The sequence below is a fragment of the Aphelocoma coerulescens genome, unplaced genomic scaffold, assembly GCF_041296385.1.
Source record: "Aphelocoma coerulescens isolate FSJ_1873_10779 unplaced genomic scaffold, UR_Acoe_1.0 HiC_scaffold_143, whole genome shotgun sequence".
NCBI lineage: Eukaryota > Metazoa > Chordata > Aves > Passeriformes > Corvidae > Aphelocoma > Aphelocoma coerulescens.
This window is the reverse complement of record NW_027183494.1, coordinates 283199-306564: the sequence shown is the minus strand read 5'-3', so window position 1 is coordinate 306564 and position 23366 is coordinate 283199. Positions and strand designations below refer to the sequence as shown.

The following is a 23366-nucleotide window of genomic DNA, read 5'->3' as shown; positions in this document are numbered from 1 at the left end:
GGATGGGCACAGGAACAGGGCACAGGGATGGGCACAGGGACAGGGATGGGCACAGGGATGGGCACAGGGACAGGGAGAGGGCACAGGGGACAGGGATGGGGACAGGGCACAGGGATGGGCACAGGGATGGGCACAGGGATGGGGACAGGGACAGGGCACAGGCACAGGGCACAGGGATGGGCACAGGGATGGGCACAGGGATGGGCACAGGCACAGGGCACAGGGACAGGGATGGGCACAGGGGACAGGGAGAGGGCACAGGGGACAGGGACAGGGGACAGGGATGGGCACAGGGAGAGGGCACAGGGATGGGCACAGGGACACCGGGGACAGGGACAGGGGACAGGGATGGGCACAGGGGACAGGGACAGGGCACAGGGGACAGGGACAGGGCACAGGGATGGGCACAGGGACAGGGACAGGGATGGGGACAGGGACAGGGGGATCCAGATGTCCCGGGGGGATTCAGGGTGTCCGGGGACAGGTGTCTGCCAGCACCAGCTGGTTTTGGGGTGGTTTTGGGGTGATTTTGGGGTGATTTTGGGGGGTTTTGGGTCCCGCACTGACTCCGGGGGGGCAGCGCCGGGGGCGCAGCAGTGGAGGTGGGTTTGGGGTGTTTTTGGGGTGATTTTGGGGGGTTTTGGGTCCCGCACTGACTCCGGGGGGGCAGTGCCAGGGGCGCAGCAGTGGAGGTGGGTTTGGGGTGTTTTTGGGGTGATTTTGGGGGGTTTTGGGTCCCACACTGACTCTGGGGGGCAGCGCCGGGGGCGCAGCAGTGGAGGTGGGTTTGGGGTGTTTTTGGGGTGATTTTAGGGGGTTTTGGGTCCCGCACTGACTCCGGGGGGGCAGTGCCAGGGGCGCAGCAGTGGAGGTGGGTTTGGGGTGATTTTGGGGTGATTTTGGGGGGTTTTGGGTCCCGCACTGACTCCGGGGGGGCAGCGCCGGGGGCGCAGCAGTGGAGGTGGGTTTGGGGTGGTTTTGGGGTGATTTTGGGGGGTTTTGGGTCCCGCACTGACTCCGGGGGGGCAGCGCCGGGGGCGCAGCAGTTCTGTTTCCTGCTGTCGACGCGGGCCGGGGGCCTCGGCATCAACCTGGCGACGGCCGACACCGTGGTCATCTTCGACTCGGACTGGAACCCCCACAACGACATCCAGGTGGGCACCTGGCCACTGTCACCCCCTGACCCCTGGCACCTGGCCGGTGTCATCTGTCCAGTGGCACATACCTGCCCCCGGCACCTGGCCACTGTCACCCCCTGACCCCTGGCACCTGGCCAGGGTCACCTCCCCAGGGTCACCCACCAGCCCCTGGCACCTGGCCAGTGTCACTTGTCCAGTGTCACCCCCTCAGCCCTGGCACCTGGCCGGTGTCACCTGTCCAGTGTCACCCCCTGACCCCTGGCACCTGTCCAGTGTCACCCCCTCAGCCCTGGCACCTGGCCAGGGTCACCTCCCCAGTGTCACCCACCAGCCCCTGGCACCTGTCCAGTGTCACCCCCTGACCCCTGGCACCTGGCCAGTGTCACCTGGCCAGTGTCACCCCCTGACCCCTGGTACCTGGCCAGTGTCACCACCCCAGTGTCACCCCCTGACCCCTGGCACCTGGCCGGTGTCACCTCCCCAGGGTCACCCTCCCCAGCTCCCTGTCTCCACCTCCTCCCAAGTCCCTGCGGTGTCCCCAGGGTGTCCCCAGGGTGTCCCCGCGATGTCCCTGACCCGTCCCCGTCCCCCCAGACCTTCAGCCGGGCTCACTGCATTGGCCAGGGTGTCCCCCCTGTCCCTGACGTGTCCCTGACCTGTCCCTGACCTGTCCCCACGATGTCCCTGACGTGTCCCTGACCTGTCCCCACCCCACCTGACGTGTCCCTGATGTGTCCCCACGATGTCCCCACGATGTCCCTGACGTGTCCCTGTCCCCCCAGACCTTCAGCCGGGCGTGCTGCATTGGCCAGGGTGTCCCCCTGTGTCCCTGACGTGTTCCCACCCCACCTGACGTATCCCTGACGTGTCCCCACGATGTCCCCACGATGTCCCTGACCCGTCCCCGCTGTCCCCAGGCCTTCAGCCGGGTGCACCGCATCGGCCAGGGTGTCCCCCTATGTCCTCGACCTGTCCCTGATGTGTCCCCACGATGTCCCCACGATGTCCCTGACCCATCCCTGTCCCATCCCTGTCCCCCCAGACCTTCAGCCGGGCGCACCACATCGGCCAGGGTGTCCCACTATGTCCCTGACATGTCCCTGACCTGTCCCCACGATGTCCCCACGATGTCCCCACAACGTCCCTGACCCGTCCCCGTCCCCCCAGGCCTTCAGCCAGGTGCACTGCATCGGCCAGGGTGTCCCCCTATGTCCTTGACATGTCCCTAACCTGTCCCCACGATGTCCCTGACGTGTCCCCGCTGTCCCCAGGCCTTCAGCCGGGCGCACCGCATCGGCCAGGGTGTCCCCCTATGTCCCTGACCTGTCCCTGACCTGTCCCCACCCCACCTGACCTGTCCCTGACGTGTCCCCACGATGTCCCCACAACGTCCCTGACCCATCCCCATCCCCCCAGGCCTTCAGCCGGGCTCACCGCATCGGCCAGGGTGTCCCACTATGTCCTTGACATGTCCCTGACCTGTCCCCACGATGTCCCTGACGTGTCCCTGACCCCTCCAGACCTTCAGCCGGGCTCACCGCATCGGCCAGGGTGTCCCACTATGTCCTTGACATGTCCCTGACCTGTCCCCACGATGTCCCTGACGTGTCCCTGACCCCTCCAGACCTTCAGCCGGGCTCACTGCATCGGCCAGGGTGTCCCCCTATGTCCTTGACCTGTCCCTGCTGTGTCCCCACGGTGTCCCCACGATGTCCCTGACGTGTCCCCGCTGTCCCCAGGCCTTCAGCCGGGCGCACCGCATCGGCCAGGCCAACAAGGTGATGATTTACCGCTTCGTGACGCGGGCCTCGGTGGAGGAGCGGATCACGCAGGTGGCCAAGCGCAAGATGATGCTGACGCACCTGGTGGTGCGCCCGGGGCTGGGCTCCAAGGCCGGCTCCATGTCCAAGCAGGAGCTCGACGACATCCTCAAGTTCGGCACCGAGGAGCTCTTCAAGGACGAGAACGAGGGTCAGCCCTGGGGGCACGGGGCGGGGAGCGCTGGGCTGGGCTGGGCTGGGCCTTATTGGGCTGGGCTGGGCTGGGTTGGGCTGGACTGGGCTGGACTGGGCCTTATTGGGCTGGACTGGGCCGTGCTGGGCTGGGCTGGACTGTGCTGGGCCGTGCTGGACTGGACTGGGCTGGGCTGGGCCCTATTGGGCTGGACTGGGCTGGGCTGGGCTGGGCCATGCTAGGCTGGGCTGGACTGTGCTGGGCCGTGCTGGACTGGACTGTGCTGGGCTGGACTGGACTGGGCCAGGCTGGACTGGACTGGGTTGGACTGAGCTGAGCTGGGCTGGGCTGGGCTGGGCTGGACTGGGCCCTATTGGGCTGGACTGGGCTGGGCTGGGCTGGGCTGGGCTGGGCTGAGCCAGGCTGGACTGGGCTGGACTGGGCCCTATTGGGCTGGAATGGGCTGTGCTGGGCTGGACTGGACCGTGCTAGGCTGTGCTGGGCCCTATTGGGCTGGACTGGGCTGGGCTGGGCTGGGCTGGGCTGGGCTGGGCTGGGCTGGACTGGGCCCTATTGGGCTGGACTGGGCTGTGCTGGGCTGGACTGGGCTGGGCTGTGCTGGTTTGGACTAGGCTGGGCTGGGCTGGGCTGGGCTGGACTGGGCTGTACTGGGTTGGACTGGACCGTGCTAGGCTGTGCTGGGCCCTATTGGGCTGGACTGGGCTGGGCTGGGCTGTGCTGGACTGGACTGGGCTGGACTGGGCTGTGCTGGGCCCTATTGGGCTGGAATGGGCTGTGCTGGGCTGTGCTGGGCTGGACTGGGCCGTGCTGGACTGGACTGTGCTGGGCTGGACTGGACTGGGCCAGGCTGGACTGGACTGGGTTGGACTGAGCTGAGCTAGGCTGGGCTGGGCTGGGCTGGACTGGGCCCTATTGGGCTGGACTGGGCTGGGCTGGGCTGGGCTGGGCTGAGCCAGGCTGGACTGGGCTGGACTGGGCTGGGCTGTGCTGGGCCATGCTAGGCTGGGCTGGACTGTGCTGGGCCATGCTGGACTGGACTGTGCTGGGCTGGACTGGACTGGGTTGGACTGGGCTGGGCTGGGCTGGGCTGGGCTGGGCTGGACTGGGCTGGACTGGGCCCTATTGGGCTGGACTGGGCTGTGCTGGGCTGGACTGGGCTGGGCTGTGCTGGGTTGGACTAGGCTGGGCTGGGCTGGGCTGGGCTGGGCTGGACTGGGCTGTACTGGGTTGGACTGGACCGTGCTAGGCTGTGCTGGGCCCTATTGGGCTGGACTGGGCTGGGCTGGGCTGGGCTGTGCTGGACTGGACTGGGCTGGACTGGGCTGTGCTGGGCCCTATTGGGCTGGAATGGGCTGTGCTGGGCTGTGCTGGGCTGGACTGGGCCGTGCTGGACTGGACTGTGCTGGGCTGGACTGGACTGGGCCAGGCTGGACTGGACTGGGTTGGACTGAGCTGAGCTAGGCTGGGCTGGGCTGGGCTGGACTGGGCCCTATTGGGCTGGACTGGGCTGGGCTGGGCTGGGCTGGGCTGAGCCAGGCTGGACTGGGCTGGACTGGGCTGGGCTGTGCTGGGCCATGCTAGGTTGGGCTGGACTGGGCTGGGCCATGCTGGACTGGACTGTGCTGGGCTGGACTGGACTGGGTTGGACTGGGCTGGGCTGGGCTGGGCTGGGCTGGGCTGGACTGGGCTGGACTGGGCCCTATTGGGCTGGACTGGGCTGTGCTGGGCTGGACTGGGCTGGGCTGTGCTGGGTTGGACTAGGCTGGGCTGGGCTGGGCTGGGCTGGGCTGGACTGGGCTGTACTGGGTTGGACTGGACCGTGCTAGGCTGTGCTGGGCCCTATTAGGCTGGACTGGGCTGGGCTGGGCTGGGCTGTGCTGGACTGGACTGGGCTGGACTGGGCTGGGCTGGGCCCTATTGGGCTGGAATGGGCTGGGCTGGGCTGGGCTGTGCTGGGCTGGGCTGGGCTGGACTGGGCCATGCTGGGCTGGACTGGGCCGTGCTGGGCCACGTTGGAGTGTGACAGAGCCGTGTCACGTCGCGTTGGCGCCTGTCCGGCCGCGTCAGAGCGTGTGGGGCCGTGCTGGTGCGGGGCCGTGTCCCAGTGTGTCCCAGCGTGTCCCAGCGTGTCCCAGCGTGTCCCAGTGCGTCCCAGTGTGTCCGGCCGCGTCAGAGCGTGCGGGGCCGTGCTGGTGTGGGGCCATGTCCCAGCGCGTCCCAGTGCGTCCCAGTGTGTCCCAGTGTGTCCGGCCGTGTCCCAGCGCGTCCGGCCATGTCCCAGCCCACCTATCCACATGCCAGTGTGTCCCAGTGTGTCCCAGTGTGTCCCAGTGTGTCCCAGTGCGTCTGGCCGCCTCCCAGCGCGTCCCAGCGTGTCCCAGTGTGTCCCAGCATGTCCGGCCGTGTCTGAGCGTGTCCCAGCGCATCCCAGTGCGTCCCAGCGTGTCCGGCCGTGTCCCAGCACGTCCGGCCACGTACCAGCGCGTCCCAGTGTGTCCCAGCATGTCCGCCTGTGTCCGAGCGCGTCCCAGTGTGTCCCAGCGCATCCCAGTGCGTCCCAGCACATCCCAGTGTGTCCCAGTGTGTCCGGCCGTGTCCGAGCGCGTCCCAGTGTGTCCCAGCGCATCCCAGTGTGTCCCAGCACGTCTCGCCGTGTCCGAGCACATCCCCGCGCATCCGGCCACGTCCCAGTGCGTCCCAGCGTGTCCCAGGGCGTTCCAGCACATCCCAGTGTGTCCCAGTGTGTCCCAGTGCATCCCCGCGCATCCCAGCGCTTCCGGCTGCGTCCCAGCACGTGCCAACGTGTCCGGCCATGTCCGAGCGCGTCCGGCCACGTGCCAGCGCGTCCCAGTGCGTCCCAGCGCGTCCCAGTGCATCCCAGTGTGTCCCAGTGCATCCCAGCGTGTCCGGCCGTGTCTGAGCGCGGTGTGGCCATGTCCCAGTGCATCCCAGTGCGTCCCAGTGCATCCCAGTGCGTCCGGCCATGTCCGAGCGTGTCCGGCCATGTCCCAGTGCATCCCAGTGTGTCCCAGTGCATCCCAGCGCGTCCGGCCGTGTCTGAGCGCGGTGTGGCCATGTCCCAGTGCATCCCAGCATGTCCCAGTGCATCCCAGTGCCATGTCCCAGTGCATCCCAGTGCGTCCCAGTGCATCCCAGCGCATCCCAGTGCATCCCAGTGCGTCCCAGCGCATCCCAGCGCGTCCCAGCGCATCCCAGCGCGTCTGGCCATGTCTGAGCGCGGTGTGGCCATGTCCCAGTGCATTCCAGTGCGTCCCAGTGCATCCCAGCGCGTCCGGCCGTGTCCGAGCGCGTCCGGCCATGTCCCAGTGCATCCCAGTGCGTCCCAGCTCATCCCAGCGCGTCCGGCCGTGTCTGAGCGCGGTGTGGCCATGTCCCAGTGCGTCCCAGTGCATCCCAGTGCGTCCCAGTGCATCCCAGCGCGTCCGGCCGTGTCCGAGCGCGTCCAGCCATGTCCCAGTGCATCCCAGTGCGTCCCAGTGCATCCCAGCGCGTCCGGCCGTGTCCGAGCGCGTCCGGCCATGTCCCAGTGCATCCCAGTGCATCCCAGTGCATCCCAGTGCGTCCCAGCGCATCCCAGTGCATCCGGCCATGTCTGAGCGCGGTGTGGCCATGTCCCAGTGCATCCCAGTGCCATGTCCCAGTGCATTCCAGTGCGTCCCAGCGCATCCCAGCGCGTCCGGCCGTGTCTGAGCGCGGTGTGGCCATGTCCCAGTGCATCCCAGTGCGTCCCAGCGCATCCCAGTTCGTCCGGCCGTGTCTGAGCGCGGTGTGGCCATGTCCCAGTGCATCCCAGTGCGTCCCAGTGCATTCCAGTGCGTCCCAGTGCATCCCAGCGCGTCCGGCCGTGTCTGAGCGCGGTGTGGCCATGTCCCAGTGCATCCCAGTGCGTCCCAGTGCATCCCAGCATGTCCCAGCGCATCCCAGCGCATCTGGCCGTGTCCGAGTGTGTCCGGCCATGTCCCAGTGCATCCCAGTGTGTCCCAGTGCATCCCAGCGCGTCCGGCCGTGTCTGAGCGCGGTGTGGCCATGTCCCAGTGCATCCCAGCATGTCCCAGTGCATCCCAGTGCCATGTCCCAGTGCATTCCAGTGCGTCCCAGTGCATCCCAGCGCGTCCGGCCGTGTCCGAGCGGGTCCGGCCATGTCCCAGTGCATCCCAGTGCGTCCCAGTGCATCCCAGTGCGTCCGGCCGTGTCTGAGCGCGGTGTGGCCATGTCCCAGTGCATCCCAGCATGTCCCAGTGCATCCCAGCGCGTCCGGCCGTGTCCGAGTGTGTCCGGCCATGTCCCAGTGCATCCCAGTGTGTCCCAGCGCATCCCAGTGCGTCCCAGTGCATCCCAGCGCGTCCGGCCGTGTCCGAGCGCGTCCGGCCATGTCCCAGTGCATCCCAGTGCGTCCCAGTGCATCCCAGTGCGTCCGGCCATGTCCGAGTGTGTCCGGCCATGTCCCAGTGCATCCCAATGCGTCCCAGTGCATCCCAGTGCGTCCGGCCGTGTCCGAGTGTGTCCGGCCATGTCCCAGCTCATCCCAGCGCGTCCGACCATGTCTGAGCGCGGTGTGGCCATGTCCCAGTGCGTCCCAGTGCATCCCAGTGCGTCCCAGTGCATCCCAGCGCGTCCGGCCGTGTCCGAGCGCGTCCGGCCATGTCCCAGTGCATCCCAGTGCGTCCCAGTGCATCCCAGCGCGTCCGGCCGTGTCCGAGCGCGTCCGGCCATGTCCCAGTGCATCCCAGTGCGTCCCAGCGCATCCCAGTGCGTCCCAGCGCATCCCAGTGCGTCCGGCCGTGTCTGAGCGCGGTGTGGCCATGTCCCAGTGCATCCCAGTGCCATGTCCCAGCGCATCCCAGCATGTCCCAGCGCATCCCAGCGCGTCCGGCCGTGTCCCGAGTGTGTCCGGCCACGTCCCAGCGCATCCCAGCGCGTCCCAGCGCATCCCAGTTCGTCCGGCCGTGTCTGAGCGCGGTGTGGCCATGTCCCAGTGCATCCCAGTGCGTCCCAGTGCATCCCAGCATGTCCCAGCGCATCCCAGCGCGTCCGGCCGTGTCCGAGCGCGTCCGGCCGCGTGCCAGCGCGTCACGCGGTGTGGCCACGCAGGGGACAACAAGGAGGAGGACAGCAGCGTCATCCACTACGACAACGAGGCCATCGCGCGGCTGCTGGACCGCAACCAGGACGCCACCGACGACGCCGACGTGCAGAACATGAACGAGTACCTGAGCTCCTTCAAGGTGGCCCAGTACGTCGTCAGGGAGGAGGACAAGGTGCGGCGGGGACAGCGGGGTGGGTGGGGACACCGGGTGGGGTGGGGACACCGGGTGGGGACACCGGGTGGGTGGGGACACCGGGATGATGGAGCTGGAGACCCTGGAGAGGATGGAGATGGAGATGATGGGATGGTGGAGATGGAGAGGATGATGATGATGATGATGATGATGATGATGATGATGGAGATGATGGGGTGATGGAGATGGTGAGGGTGGAGATGATGGGATGGTGGAGATGGAGAGGATGATGATGATGATGATGATGATGGAGATGATGGGGCGATGGAGATGGTGAGGGTGGAGATGATGGGATGGTGGAGATGGTGAGGATGATGATGATGATGGAGAGACGATGAAGATGGAGATGATGAGGTGATGGAGATGGTGAGGGTGGAGATGATGGAGAGACGATGAAGATGGGGATGATGGAGCTGGAGACCCTGGAGAGGATGGAGATGGAGATGATGGGATGGTGGAGATGGAGAGGATGATGATGATGATGATGGAGATGATGGGGCGATGGAGATGGAGAGGATGATGATGATGATGGAGAGACGATGAAGATGGAGATGATGAGGTGATGGAGATGGTGAGGGTGGAGATGATGGGATGGTGGAGATGGAGAGGATGATGATGATGATGATGGAGATGATGGGGCGATGGAGATGGAGAGGATGATGATGATGATGGAGAGACGATGAAGATGGAGATGATGAGGTGATGGAGATGGTGAGGGTGGAGATGATGGGATGGTGGAGATGGAGAGGATGATGATGGAGATGATGGGGTGATGGAGATGGAGAGGATGATAATGATGGTGGAGAGACGATGAAGATGGAGATGGTGAGGTGATGGAGATGGTGAGGGTGGAGATGATGGGATGGTGGAGATGGAGAGGATGATGATGGAGATGATGGGGTGATGGAGATGGTGAGGATGATGATGATGATGGAGAGACGATGAAGATGGAGATGATGAGGTGATGGAGATGGTGAGGGTGATGATGATGGAGAGACGATGAAGATGGGGATGATGGAGCTGGAGACCCTGGAGAGGAAGGAGATGGAGATGATGGGATGGTGGAGATGGAGAGGATGATGATGATGATGATGATGATGGAGATGGTGAGGATGATGATGATGATGATGGAGAGACGATGAAGATGGAGATGATGAGGTGATGGAGATGGTGAGGGTGATGATGATGATGGAGAGACGATGAAGATGGAGATGATGAGGTGATGGAGATGGTGAGGGTGATGATGATGATGGAGAGACGATGAAGATGGAGATGATGAGGTGATGGAGATGGTGAGGGTGATGATGATGGAGAGACGATGAAGATGGGGATGATGGAGCTGGAGACCCTGGAGAGGATGGAGATGGAGATGATGGGATGGTGGAGATGGAGAGGATGATGATGATGATGGAGATGATGGGGTGATGGAGATGGTGAGGATGATGATGATGATGGAGAGACGATGAAGATGGAGATGATGAGGTGATGGAGATGGTGAGGGTGGAGATGATGGGATGGTGGAGATGGAGAGGATGATGATGATGATGGAGATGATGGGGTGATGGAGATGGTGAGGATGATGATGATGATGGAGAGACGATGGAGAGACGATGGAGATGGAGATGATGAGGTGATGGAGATGGTGATGGTGATGATGATGGAGAGACGATGAAGATGGGGATGATGGAGCTGGAGACCCTGGAGAGGAAGGAGATGGAGATGATGGGATGGTGGAGATGGAGAGGATGATGATGATGATGATGATGATGATGATGATGATGATGATGATGATGGGGTGATGGAGATGATGATGGTGGAGATGATGATGATGGAGATGGAGATGATGAAGATGGAGATGATGGGGTGATGGAGATGGTGATGATGATGGTGATGGAGAGATGATGAAGATGAGGATGATAGGCATGATGGGACCATGGAGACGATGACAATGATGATGATGATGGAGATGATGAGGATGATGGGGATGATGGGACCATGGAGAGGAAGGTGATAGGATGATGGAGATGATGAAGATGGAGATGATGGGGTGATGATGATGGTGATGGAGAGACGATGAAGATGGGGATGATGGGACCATGGAGATGGAGAGGATGATGGAGATGATGGGGATGATGGGGTGATGGGGATGATGAAGATGAGGATGATGGGGATGATGGGACCATGGAGAGAATGACGATGATGATGATGGAGATGATGGGGATGATGGGAACGGTGGAGATGGAGATGATGATGATGGAGAGATAATGAAGATGGGGATGATGGGGATGATGGGAGCAGTGGAGATGAAGGTGATGGGGTGATGGAGATGGAGAGGATGATGATGATGATGCAGATGATGAAGATGGGGATGATGGGACCGTGGAGATGGAGAGGATGACGATGATGATGATGATGGAGATAATGAGGATGATGGGAACAGTGGAGTTGATGATGATGATGAAGATGATGATGATGGAGATGATGGGCTGATGGGCACAGTGGAGATGGATGGGGTGATGGAGAGATGATGAAGATGGGGATGATGGGACCATGGAGAGGAAGGTGATGGGATGATGGAGATGATGAAGATGGAGATGATGGGATGGTGGAGATGGTGATGGAGACGATGATGGAGAGATGATGAAGATGGGGATGAGGGGACCATGGAGATGGAGAGGATGATGGAGATGATGAGGATGATGGGACCATGGAGAGGATGATGATGATGAAGATGGAGATGATGATGATGGGGATGATGGGAATGGTAGAGATGAAGGTGATGGGATGATGGAGATGGTGAGGATGAGGATGATGGGGCGATGGAGGTGGTGGTGATGATGATGGAGATGATGAAGATGACAATGATGGGGATGATGGGCACAGTGGAGATGGAGATTATGAGGATGATGGAGATGGTGGTGATGATGATGGAAATGAGGAAGATGGGGATGATGGGACCATGGAGATGGAGACAGTGGGATGATGGAGATGGAGATGATGATGGAGATGAGGATGATGATGACAATGATGATGGAGGGTTGAAGGTCAGGATGACAGGAACATGGAGATGGAGACAGTGGGATGATGATGATGATGATGGAGATGTTGAAGATGAGGATGACAGGAACATGGAGACAGTGGGATGATGATGATGATGATAATGATGATGATGATGGAGAGGTTGAAGATGAGGATGACAGGAACATGGAGATGGACACAGTGGGATGATGATGATGATGATGGAGAGGTTGAAGATGAGGATGACAGGAACATGGAGACAGTGGGATGATGATGATGACGATGATGATGATGATGATGATGGAGAGGTTGAAGATGAGGATGACAGGAACATGGAGACAGTGGGATGATGATGATGACGATGATGATGATGATGATGATGGAGGGTTGAAGATGAGGATGACAGGAACATGGAGACAGTGGGATGATGATGATGATGATGGAGGGTTGAAGATGAGGATGACAGGAACATGGAGACAGTGGGATGATGATGATGACGATGATGATGATGACGATGATGATGATGACGATGATGATGGAGGGTTGAAGATGAGGATGACAGGAACATGGAGACAGTGGGATGATGATGATGACGATGATGATGATGATGATGATAATGATGATGATGATGGAGAGGTTGAAGATGATGACAGGAACATGGAGATGGACACAGTGGGATGATGATGATGATGATGATGGAGAGGTTGAAGATGAGGATGACAGGAACATGGAGACAGTGGGATGATGATGATGATGATGATGGAGAGGTTGAAGATGAGGATGACAGGAACATGGAGACAGTGGGATGATGATGATGATGATGATGATGATGATGATGATGGAGAGGTTGAAGATGAGGATGACAGGAACATGGAGACAGTGGGATGATGATGATGATGATGATGATGATGGAGAGGTTGAAGATGAGGATGACAGGAACATGGAGACAGTGGGATGATGATGATGACAATGATGATGATGATGATGATGATGATGGAGACGCTGGGCACGCTGTGACCCCTGAGGCCGGCAGGGTCCCTCGGGTGGCCCCGGGTGACCGCTGTGTGTGCGGCAGATCGAGGAGATCGAGCGGGAGATCATCAAGCAGGAGGAGAACGTGGACCCCGACTACTGGGAGAAGCTGCTGCGGCACCACTACGAGCAGCAGCAGGAGGACCTGGCCCGCAACCTGGGCAAGGGCAAGCGCGTCCGCAAGCAGGTCAACTACAACGACGCCGCCCAGGAGGACCAAGGTGGGCACTGGGATGGGACTGGGACACACTGGGAGGGACTGGGAACCAGTGGGAGGCACTGGGAGGCACTGGGATGGTGCTGGGAGGAGCTGGTGCAGAACCCGGGCAAGGGCAAGCGCGTCTGAAAGCAGGGCAACCACAACGCTGCCGCCCAGGAGGACCAAGGTGGGCACTGGGATGGGACTGGGACACACTGGGAGGGACTGGGAACCAGTGGGAGGCACTGGGAGGCAGTGGGATGGTGCTGGGAGGCACTGGGATGGTGCTGGGAGGAGCTGGTGCAGAACCCGGGCAAGGGCAAGCGCGTCCGCAAGCAGGGCAAGTACAACGACGCCGCCCAGGAGGACCAAGGTGGGCACTGGGATGGGACTGGGACACACTGGGAGGGACTGGGTGGAACTGGGAACCACTGGGACACACTGGGAGGGACTGGGATGGTGCTGGGAGGAAACCTGGGCAAGGGCAAGCACATCCGGAAGTGGGGCAACCACAACGCTGCCGCCCAGGAGGACCAAGGTGGGCACTGGGATGGGACTGGCAGGGACTGGGAGGCACTGGGAGGTACTGGGAGGTACTGGGAGGTGTAGGAAGTCATTAGAAAAGTATTGGGAGGCACTGGGATGGGACTGGGAGGCACTGGGATGATGCTGGGAGGAGCTGGTGCAGAACCTGGGCAAGGGCAAGCGCGTCCGCAAGCAGGGCAACCACAACGCTGCCACCCAGGAGGACCAAGGTGGGCACTGGGATGGGACTGGGAGGGACTGGGATGGTGCTGGGAGGAAACCTGGGCAAGGGCAAGCACATCCGGAAGTGGGGCAACCACAATGCTGCCACCCAGGAGGACCAAGGTGGGCACTGGGATGGTGCTGGGACACACTGGGAGGGACTGGAAGGTACTGGGATGGTGCTGGGACAGACTGGGAGGTACTGGGATGGTGCTGGGGGGAAACCTGGGCAAGGGCAAGCACATCTGGCAGCGGGGCAACCACAATGCTGCCACCCAGGAGGACCAAGGTGGGCACTGGGAGCCACTGGGATGCACTGGGACAGACTGGGAGGCACTGGGAGTGCACTGGGAGGCACTGGGGGTGCACTGGGAGGCACTGGGATGCACTGGGACAGACTGGGAGGCACTGGGAGGCACTGGGATGCACTGGGACAGACTGGGAGGCACTGGGCCAGACTGGGAGGCAATGGGGGTGCACTGGGAGGCACTGGGGGTGCACTGGGACAGACTGGGACAGACTGGGGGTGCACTGGGAGGCACTGGGACAGACTGGGACAGACTGGGGGTGCACTGGGAGGCACTGGGGGTGCACTGGGCGGCACTGGGGGTGCACTGGGAGGCACTGGGGGTGCACTGGGACAGACTGGGAGGTACTGGGGGTGCACTGGGACAGACTGGGAGGCACTGGGAGGCACTGGGGGTGCACTGGGAGGCACTGGGCCAGACTGGGAGGCACTGGGGGTGCAGTGTCCCCAACGCTGACCGTGTCCCCCAGACAACCAGTCCGAGTACTCGGTGGGCTCCGAGGAGGAGGACGAGGACTTCGACGAGCGGCCGGAGGGTGAGTGTCCCCTGTGTCCCCTCAGTGTCCCCTGTGTGTCCCCTGTGTCCCCTCAGTGTCCCCTGTGTCCCCTCAGTGTCCCCTGTGTGTCCTCAGTGTCCCCTCAGTGTCCCCTGTGTCCCCTCAGTGTCCCCTCAGTGTCCCCTCAGTGTCCCCTGTGTCCCCTGTGTCCCCTGTGTCCCCCCTGTGTCCCCTGTGTCCCCTCAGTGTCCCCTGTGTGTCCCCTCAGTGTCCCCTGTGTCCCCCCTGTGTCCCCTGTGTCCCCTCAGTGTCCCCTGTGTGTCCCCTCAGTGTCCCCTGTGTGTCCCCTGTGTCCCCTCAGTGTCCCCTGTGTGTCCCCTCAGTGTCCCCTCAGTGTCCCCTCTGTGTCCCCTCCGTGTCCCCTGTGTCCCCTGTGTCCCCTGTGTCCCCTCAGTGTCCCCAGTGTCCCCTGTGTGTCCCCTGTGTCCCCTCAGTGTCCCCCCTGTGTCCCCTGTGTCCCCTCAGTGTCCCCTCAGTGTCCCCTCAGTGTCCCCTGTGTGTCCCCTGTGTCCCTTCAGTGTCCCCTCTGTGTCCCCTGTGTGTCCCCTCTGTGTCCCCTCTGTGTCCCCTCAGTGTCCCCTGTGTCCCCTCAGTGTCCCCTGTGTGTCCCCTGTGTGTCCCCTGTGTGTCCCCTGTGTGTCCCCTCAGTGTCCCCTGTGTCCCCTGTGTCCCCTCAGTGTCCCCTCAGTGTCCCCTGTGTGTCCCCTCAGTGTCCCCTCTGTGTCCCCTCAGTGTCCCCTGTGTCCCCTCAGTGTCCCCTCAGTGTCCCCTGTGTCCCCTGTGTCCCCTCAGTGTCCCCTCAGTGTCCCCTCAGTGTCCCCTGTGTGTCCCCTGTGTGTCCCCTGTGTGTCCCCTGTGTGTCCCCTGTGTCCCCTCAGTGTCCCCTCAGTGTCCCCTCAGTGTCCCCTGTGTCCCCTGTGTCCCCTCAGTGTCCCCTCAGTGTCCCCTCAGTGTCCCCTGTGTCCCCTGTGTCCCCTGTGTGTCCCCTGTGTCCCCTCAGTGTCCCCTGTGTCCCCTGTGTGTCCCCTGTGTCCCCTCAGTGTCCCCTGTGTCCCCTCAGTGTCCCCTGTGTGTCCCCTGTGTCCCCTCAGTGTCCCCTCAGTGTCCCCTCAGTGTCCCTTCAGTGTCCCCTCAGTGTCCCCTGTGTCCCCTCAGTGTCCCCTCTGTGTCCCCTGTGTCCCCTCTGTGTCCTCTCTGTGTCCCCTCAGTGTCCCCTCAGTGTCCCCTCAGTGTCCCCTGTGTGTCCCCTCTGTGTCCCCTCAGTGTCCCCTCAGTGTCCCCTGTGTCCCCTCTGTGTCCCCTCTGTGTCCCTTCAGTGTCCCCTCAGGCTCCCCTCAGTGTCCCCTCAGTGTCCCCTCAGTGTCCCCTCTGTGTCCCCTCTGTGTCCCCCCTCTGTCCCCTCAGTGTCCCCTCTGTGTCCCCTGTGTCCCCTCAGTGTCCTCTGTGTCCCCTCATTGTCCCCTGTGTCCCCTCTGTGTCCCCTGGGGGGGTTTCAGGGTGTCCCAAGATGGGGTCAGGGTGCAGGGGAGGGGTCAGGGTGTCCCAAGGAGGGGTCAGGGTGGCCCTAAAGGGGGATCTGGGTGTCCTGGGAGGGCTCAGGGTGTCCCAAGGGGGGCCAGGGTGTCCCAAGGTGGGGTCAGGGTGTCCCAAGGGGGGCTCAGGGTGTCCCAAGGTGGGGTCAGGGTGTCCCAAGGGGGGCTCAGGGTGTCCCAAGGGGGGTCAGGGTGTCCCAAGGGGGGGTCAGGGTGTCCCAAGGGGGGCTCAGGGTGTCCCAAGGGGGTTTGGAGCACCCCAAGGGGGGTCAGGGTGTCCCAAGGGGGGCTCAGGGTGTCCCAAAGGGGAGGTCAGGGTGTCCCAAGAGGGTTTGGGGCACCCCAAGGGGGGGGTCAGGGTGCCGTGGGGGGGTCCTGACCCCTCCCCTCCCCCAGGCCGGCGTCAGTCCAAGCGGCAGCTGCGGAACGAGAAGGACAAACCCCTCCCCCCACTGCTGGCCCGGGTGGGCGGCAACATCGAGGTGAGGGGACACCTTGGGGGCTTGGGGACATCTCAGGGGCTTGGGGACATCCTCAGGGGCCTTGGGGACATTTCCAGGGGGCTTGGGGACACCCCAGGGGGCTTGGGGACACCCCAGGGGGCTTGGGAACATCCTCAGGGGGTTTGGGGACACCCCCAGGGGGCTCGGGGACACCTCAGGGGGCTCGGGGACGCCTCAGGGGGCTTGGGGACACCTCAGGGGGCTTGGGGACATCCTCAGGGGGCTCGGGGACACCTCAGGGGGCTTGGGGACATCCTCAGGGGGTTTGGGGACATTCCCAGGGGACTTGGGGACACCCCAGGGGGCTTGGGGACATCCTCAGGGGGCTTGGGGACATTCCCAGGGGACTTGGGGACACCCCAGGGGGCTTGGGGACACCTTGGGGGCTTGGGGATGTCCCCAGGGGGCTTGGGGACATCCTCAGGGGGTTTGGGGACACCCCCGGGGGCTTGGGGACACCTTGGGGGCTTGGGGACACCTCAGGGGCTTGGGGACATTCCCAGGGGGCTTGGGGACACCCCCAGGGGGCTTGGGGACACCTCAGGGACTTGGGGACACCTCAGGGGCTTGGGGACATCCTCAGGGGCTTGGGGACACCTTGGGGGCTTGGGGACATCCTCAGGGGGCTTGGGGACACCTCAGGGGCTTGGGGACACCTTGGGGGCTTGGGGACATCCTCAGGGGGCTTGGGGACACCCCCAGGGGGTTTGAGGACGCCTCAGGGGGCTTGGGGACACCTCAGGGGCTTCGGGACACTTCAGGGGGCTTGGGGACACCTCAGGGGCTTGGGGACACTTCAGGGGGCTTGGGGACACCTCAGGGGCTTGGGGACACCCCCAGGGGGCTCGGGGACACCTCAGGGGGCTCGGGGACACCCCAAGGCCACCTGTGTCACCTCCAGGAGGGGTCAGGGGGTGCTCGGACAGCTGAGTGTGACCCCTCAGCACCTGGCTCCCCCAAATCAGAGGGGTCAGGGGTCAGCTGGAGCCCCCTGTCCCCCTGCTGGGGGGGGGCCACCCGTGTCCCCCGATGTCCCCCGATGTCCCCTGATGTCCCCGGGGTCCCCCGCAGGTGCTGGGGTTCAACACGCGGCAGCGCAAGGCGTTCCTGAACGCGGTGATGCGCTGGGGGATGCCCCCCCAGGACGCCTTCACCTCCCAGTGGCTCGTGCGGGACCTGCGCGGCAAAACCGAGAAGGAGTTCAAGTAGGTGACAGCGGGGGGACAGCGGGGGGACAGCGGGGACACTGGGGACATCGGGGGCATCGGGGACACTGGGGACAGTGGGAGCACCAGGGACATTGGGGACATGGGGGAACACCGGGGACAGCGGGGACACTGGGGACATTGGGGACATTGGGGGCATCGGGGACACCGGGGACAGTGGGGACATGGGGGACACCGGGGGCACCGGGGGCATCGGGGACAGTGGGGACATGGGGGACACTGGGGACATTGGGGGCACCAGGGGCATCGGGGACATCGGGGACATCGGGGACAGCTGGGACACTGGGGACATTGGGGGCACCGGGGACATCGGGGACATCGGGGACAGCTGGGACAGCTGGGACACTGGGGACATTGGGGGCACCGGGGGCATCGGGGACAGCGGGGACATCGGGGACAGCTGGGACACTGGGGACATTGGGGGCACCGGGGACAGCAGGGACAGTGGGGACAGCGGGGACATTGGGGGCATCGGGGGCATCGGGGACAGCGGGGACACTGGGGACAGTGGGGGCACCAGGGACATTGGGGACAGTGGGGACATTGGGGACATGGGGGGACACCGGGGACAGTGGGGACATTGGGGACACTGGGGATATTGGGGATGTTGGGGGCATTGGGGACACTGAGGACATCAGGGACACTGGAGATACTGGGGACACCGGGGACACTGAGGACATCGGGGACACTGGGGACACTGGGGATACTGGGGACATTGGGGACACTGGGGACATGGGGGGACACCGGGGACACTGGGGACAGTGGGGACATTGGGGGCATTGGGGACACTGGGGACACTAGGGACATTGGGGACAGTGGGGACATTGGGGACATTGGGGGCATTGGGGACACTGGGGATACTGGGGACATTGGGGACACTGGGGACATGGGGGGACACCGGGGACACTGGGGACAGTGGGGACATTGGGGGCACTGGGGACACTTGGGGACATCAGAGACACTGGGGCAGCAGGGATATCGGGGACATCGGGGACATCAGGGACACCGGGGACAGCGGGGCACTGGGGACACTGGGGATATTGGGGGCACCGGGGACACTGAGGACATTGGGGACACCGGAGACACTGGGGACAGTGGGGACATCGACGACACTGGGGATACTGGGGACATTGGGGACACCCAGGGGGAGACATCAGGGACACCGGGGACAGCAGGGACATTGGGGGCACTGGGGACATTGGGGACAGCGGGGACATGGGGGGACATGGGGGACACTGGGGACATTGGGGACATTGGGGACAGCAGGGACACTGGGGACACTTGGGGACACCGGGGACACTGGGGACATTGGGGACAGCAGGGGCACGGGGGACATCAGGGACACCGGGGACACTGGGGACACTTGGGGACACCAGGGACATGGGAGACACCGGGGAGGGACGGTGGCACTGGGGACAGGCGGTGGCATCGAGGACTGGCGGTGGCATCGGGGACAGGTGATGTCAGGGACAAGCGGTGGCATTGGAGATGGGGGGTGGCACTGGGGACAGGCGGTGGCACCGGGGAGGGGCGGTGGTGCTGGGGACAGGCGGTGACATCAGGGACAGGCGGTGGTGTTGGGGACAGGCGGTGGCATTGAGGACAGGTGGTGGCATCGGAGACAGGTGATGTCAGGGACAGGCGGTGACATCAGGGACAGGCGGTGCTGGTGGGGACAAGCGGTGACGCTGGGGATGAGGGACAGGTGGTGGCACTGGGGATGAGGGGTGACATCAGGGACAGGTGGTGGCCCTGGGGATGAGGGGTGACATCAGGGACAGGTGGTGGCACTGGGGACAGGTGGTGACACTGGGGATGAGGGGTGACATCAGGGACAGGTGGTGGCACTGGGGACAGGTGGTGACACTGGGGATGAGGGGTGACATCAGGGACAGGTGGTGGCACTGGGGACAGGTGGTGGCACTGGGGATGAGGGGTGACATCAGGGACAGGTGGTGGCCCTGGGGATGAGGGGTGACATCAGGGACAGGTGGTGACACTGGGGATGAGGGGTGACATCAGGGACAGGTGGTGGCCCTGGGGACAGGCAGTGACATCGGGGACAGAGGTTGACACCACACGGTGGCACCAGGGACAGCTGACGTCAGGCACAGATGGTGGCACCAGGGACGGGTGGTGGCCGGAGAGCGAGGTAGCCACGTGCCCCCGCACGTCCCCACGCGTCCCCTCGCATCCTCGTGGTGTCCCCATGTCCCTGTTTGTCCCCATGTCCCTGTTGTCCCCCTGCTGTCCCCGCTGTCCCCGCGCCACGTGATGAGCCCTTACTCAGCCGAGCGCCGGCGCTGTCGGAGTTCCTGGGGAGCGGACGAGGCCGTGTCCCCCTCAGCCCGACACAGAGCCACCCCCGGGGACGTCCCCGTGTCCCCTCGGGGGGCCGGGTCTGGCTCAGGGGACGCCAGAGCGGTGGCAGGTCCCCGCCGTGACCGGCACAGCCCCAACGGGCGCCGTGACGAGGGGACGGGCTGATGGTGCGGGGACGTCGGGGACGCTTGGGGACATTTGGGGACAACAGGGACATTTGGGGGCATCGGGGACGCTTGCGGACATCGGGGACATTGGGGACATCCAGGGATATCAGGGACACTTGAGGACACCGGGGACATTTGGGGATATCAGGTACATCTGGGGACATTGGGGACACCAGGGACATCAGGGACACTTGAGGACACCGGGGACATTTGGGGATATCAGGTACATCTGGGGACATTGGGGACACCAGGGACATCAGGGACAGTTGAGGACACCAGGGGCATTTGGGGACATCGGGGACACTTGCGGACAGCGGGGACATTTGGGGACATCAGGGACATTGGGGACACCGGGGACATTGGGGATATGGGGGATGCTTGCAGACATTGGGGACACCAGGGACATCAGGGACACTTGAGGACACCAGGGACATTTGGGGACATCGGGGACACTTGTGGACATTGGGGACATTGGGGGCATCCAGGGACATCAGGGACACTTGAGGACACCAGGGGCATTTGGGGACACCAGGGACATTTGGGGACACTTGAGGACACCAGGGACATTTGGGGGCATCGGGGACGCTTGCGGACATCGGGGACATTGGGAACATCCAGGGACATCAGGGACACTTGAGGACATCAGGGACACTTGAGGACACCAGGGACATTTGGGGATATCAGGCACATCTGGGGACATCTGGGGACACTTGGAGACGCCAGGGACATCTGGGGACATTGGGGACACCAGGGACATTGGGGACATTTGGGGACATCGGGGACGCTTGCGCACATCGGGGACACTTGAGGACACCAGGGACATTTGGGGACACCCGGGACACTGGGGACATTGGGGACACCAGGGACACTGGGGACATTTGGGGACATTTCAGACACCATGGACATCGGGGACACCAGGGACTTTTGGGGACACTTGGGGACATCGGGGACACCTGGAGATGGGAACAGTGGGGACCTCGGGGACGAAGTCCTTGGAGATGGGGACACTGGGGACAAGGACAGCGATGGGGACAATGGGGACACCGGAGGGTAGGGCAGAGACCCAGGGTTGGGGACAGTGGGGACATCGGGGACTGTGGGGACAAGGGACACTGGGGTGAGATCTATGGGGACAGGGGACACTGGGGATGAGATCTATGGGGACAGGGACCCTGGAGATGAGATCTACGGGGGCAGGGGACACTGGGGTGAGATCTATGGGGACAGGGGACACTGGGGTGAGATCTATGGGGACAGGGGACACTGGGGACAGGACCCATGGGGACAGGGGACACTGGGGATAAGATCTATAGGGACAAGGGACACTGGGGACAGGTTCTATGGGGACAGGGGACCCTGGGGATGAGATCTATGGGGACAGGGACCCTGGGGACAGGTTCTATGGGGATGGGACACTGGGGACAGGACCTGTGGGTACAGGGGACACTGGGGTGAGATCTATGGGGCAGGACCCATGGGGACAAGGGACTCTGGGGATGCGATCTATGGGGACAGGGGACCCTGGGGATGAGATCTGTGGGGACAGGGGACACTGGGGACAGGACCCATGGGGACACGGGACACTGGGGATGAGATCTATGGGGACAGGGACATTGGGGATGAGGTCTATGGGGACAGGGGACCCTGGGGATGAAATCTGTGGGGACAAGGGACCCTGGGGATGTGATCTATGGGGCCAGGGACCCTGGGGACAGGACCCATGGGGACAAGGGACACTGGAGATGAGATCTGTGGGGACAGGGACCCTGGAGATGAGATCTATGGGGACAGGGGACACTGGGGACAGGGGACACTGGGGATAAGATCTATGGGGACAGGGGACACTGGGGACAGGCCCCGTGGGGACAGGGCTGCTGGGGTGGTGGCAGCGGGTGGTGGCCCTGGCAGTGGCAGCAGGAGGTGGCAGCGGGCGGTGGCAGCAGGAGGTGGCAGCAGGAGGTGGCAGCAGGAGGTGGCAGCGGGCGGTGGCCCTGGCGGTGGCAGCGGGCGGTGGCAGTGGGTGGTGGCAGCGGGCGGTGGCAGCAGGAGGTGGCAGCGGGCGGTGGCAGCGGGCGGTGGCCCTGGCGGTGGCAGCGGGCGGTGGCAGCAGGAGGTGGCAGTGGGCGGTGGCAGCGGGTGGTGGCCCTGGCGGTGGCAGCAGGAGGTGGCAGCGGGCGGTGGCAGCGGGCGGTGGCAGCGGGCGGTGGCAGCGGGTGGTGGCCCTGGCGGTGGCAGCAGGAGGAGGCAGCGGGCGGTGGCAGCGGGTGGTGGCCCTGGCAGTGGCAGCAGGAGGTGGCAGCGGGCGGTGGCAGCGGGTGGTGGCAGCGGGTGGTGGCCCTGGCGGTGGCAGCAGGAGGTGGCAGCGGGCGGTGGCCCTGGCGCTGTCCCCAGGGCCTACGTGTCCCTGTTCATGCGCCACCTGTGCGAGCCGGGCGCCGACGGCTCCGAGACGTTCGCGGACGGCGTCCCCCGCGAGGGGCTGTCCCGGCAGCAGGTGCTGACCCGCATCGGCGTCATGTCCCTCGTCAAGAAAAAGGTACCTGGGCACACCTGGGCACACCTGGGACATCCTGGGATAGCTGGGGACAGCCCTGGGCGCCTGGGGACATCCTGGGGACATCCTGGGGACAGCCCCGGGCACCTGGGGACATCCTGGGGACATCCTGGGGATACCTGGGGACATCCCTGGGCACCTGGGGACATCCTGGGGACATCTGGGGACAGCCTGGGGACAGCCCCGGGCACCTGGGGACATCCTGGGGACATCCTGGGGATACCTGGGGACATCCTGGGGACAGCCCTGGACACCTGGGGATACCCAGGGACATCCTGGGGACATCCTGGGGATACCCGGGGACATCCCTGGGCACCTGGGGACATCCTGGGGACATCTGGGGACAGCCCCGGGCACCTGGGGACAGCCCTGGGCACCTGGGGATACCTGGGGACATCCTGGTGACAGCCCTGGGCAGCTGGGGATACCCAGGGACATCCTGGGGACATCCTGGGGACATCCCTGGGCACCTGGGACCATCCTGGGGACATCCTGGGGACATCCTGGGGACATCCCTGGGCACCTGGGGACACCCAGGGACATCCTGGGGACATCCTGGGGACATCCCTGGGCACCTGGGACCATCCTGGGGACATCCTGGGGACATCTGGGGACAGCCCCGGGCACCTGGGGACACCCAGGGACATCCTGGAGACACCCAGGGACACCTGGGGACAGCTCTGGGCACCTGGGGACATCCTGGGGACAGCCCCGGGCACCTGAGGACACCCAGGGACACCTGGGGACAGCCCCGGGCACCTGGGGATCCCCCCCTATCTGGGCATCTGG

At 63.8% G+C, this 23366-nt stretch overlaps 3 protein-coding genes across 3 annotated transcripts in view; 2 read left to right on the top strand and 1 right to left on the bottom strand.

The window, feature by feature from the left end:
* CHD3 (chromodomain helicase DNA binding protein 3) overlaps positions 1–23366 on the top strand; it is a 108590-nt gene that overhangs the window by 66834 nt on the left and 18390 nt on the right. Inside the window, exons 23-30 of the mRNA XM_068998673.1 lie at positions 1030–1154; positions 2879–3110; positions 8226–8392; positions 12507–12684; positions 14187–14252; positions 16202–16287; positions 17380–17513; positions 22415–22559. Of these exons, the coding sequence (XP_068854774.1) occupies positions 1030–1154; positions 2879–3110; positions 8226–8392; positions 12507–12684; positions 14187–14252; positions 16202–16287; positions 17380–17513; positions 22415–22559 (1133 nt within the window). The remainder of the gene's footprint in view (positions 1–1029; positions 1155–2878; positions 3111–8225; positions 8393–12506; positions 12685–14186; positions 14253–16201; positions 16288–17379; positions 17514–22414; positions 22560–23366) is intronic.
* LOC138100809 (keratin-associated protein 16-1-like) lies at positions 5093–8212 on the top strand (the record flags this gene model as incomplete). The annotated part of the gene is given in 8 exon segments (XM_068998671.1): positions 5093–5567; positions 5635–6369; positions 6372–6502; positions 6505–6829; positions 6988–7199; positions 7201–7403; positions 7405–7783; positions 7835–8212. Coding segments are annotated over 8 exon segments (2838 nt in total), but the record flags the coding sequence as incomplete, so codon positions are not given.
* Positions 10921–12476, bottom strand: HRCT1 (histidine rich carboxyl terminus 1; the record flags this gene model as incomplete). The annotated part of the gene is made up of 1 exon (XM_068998667.1): positions 10921–12476. A coding segment is annotated over exon 1 (1383 nt), but the record flags the coding sequence as incomplete, so codon positions are not given.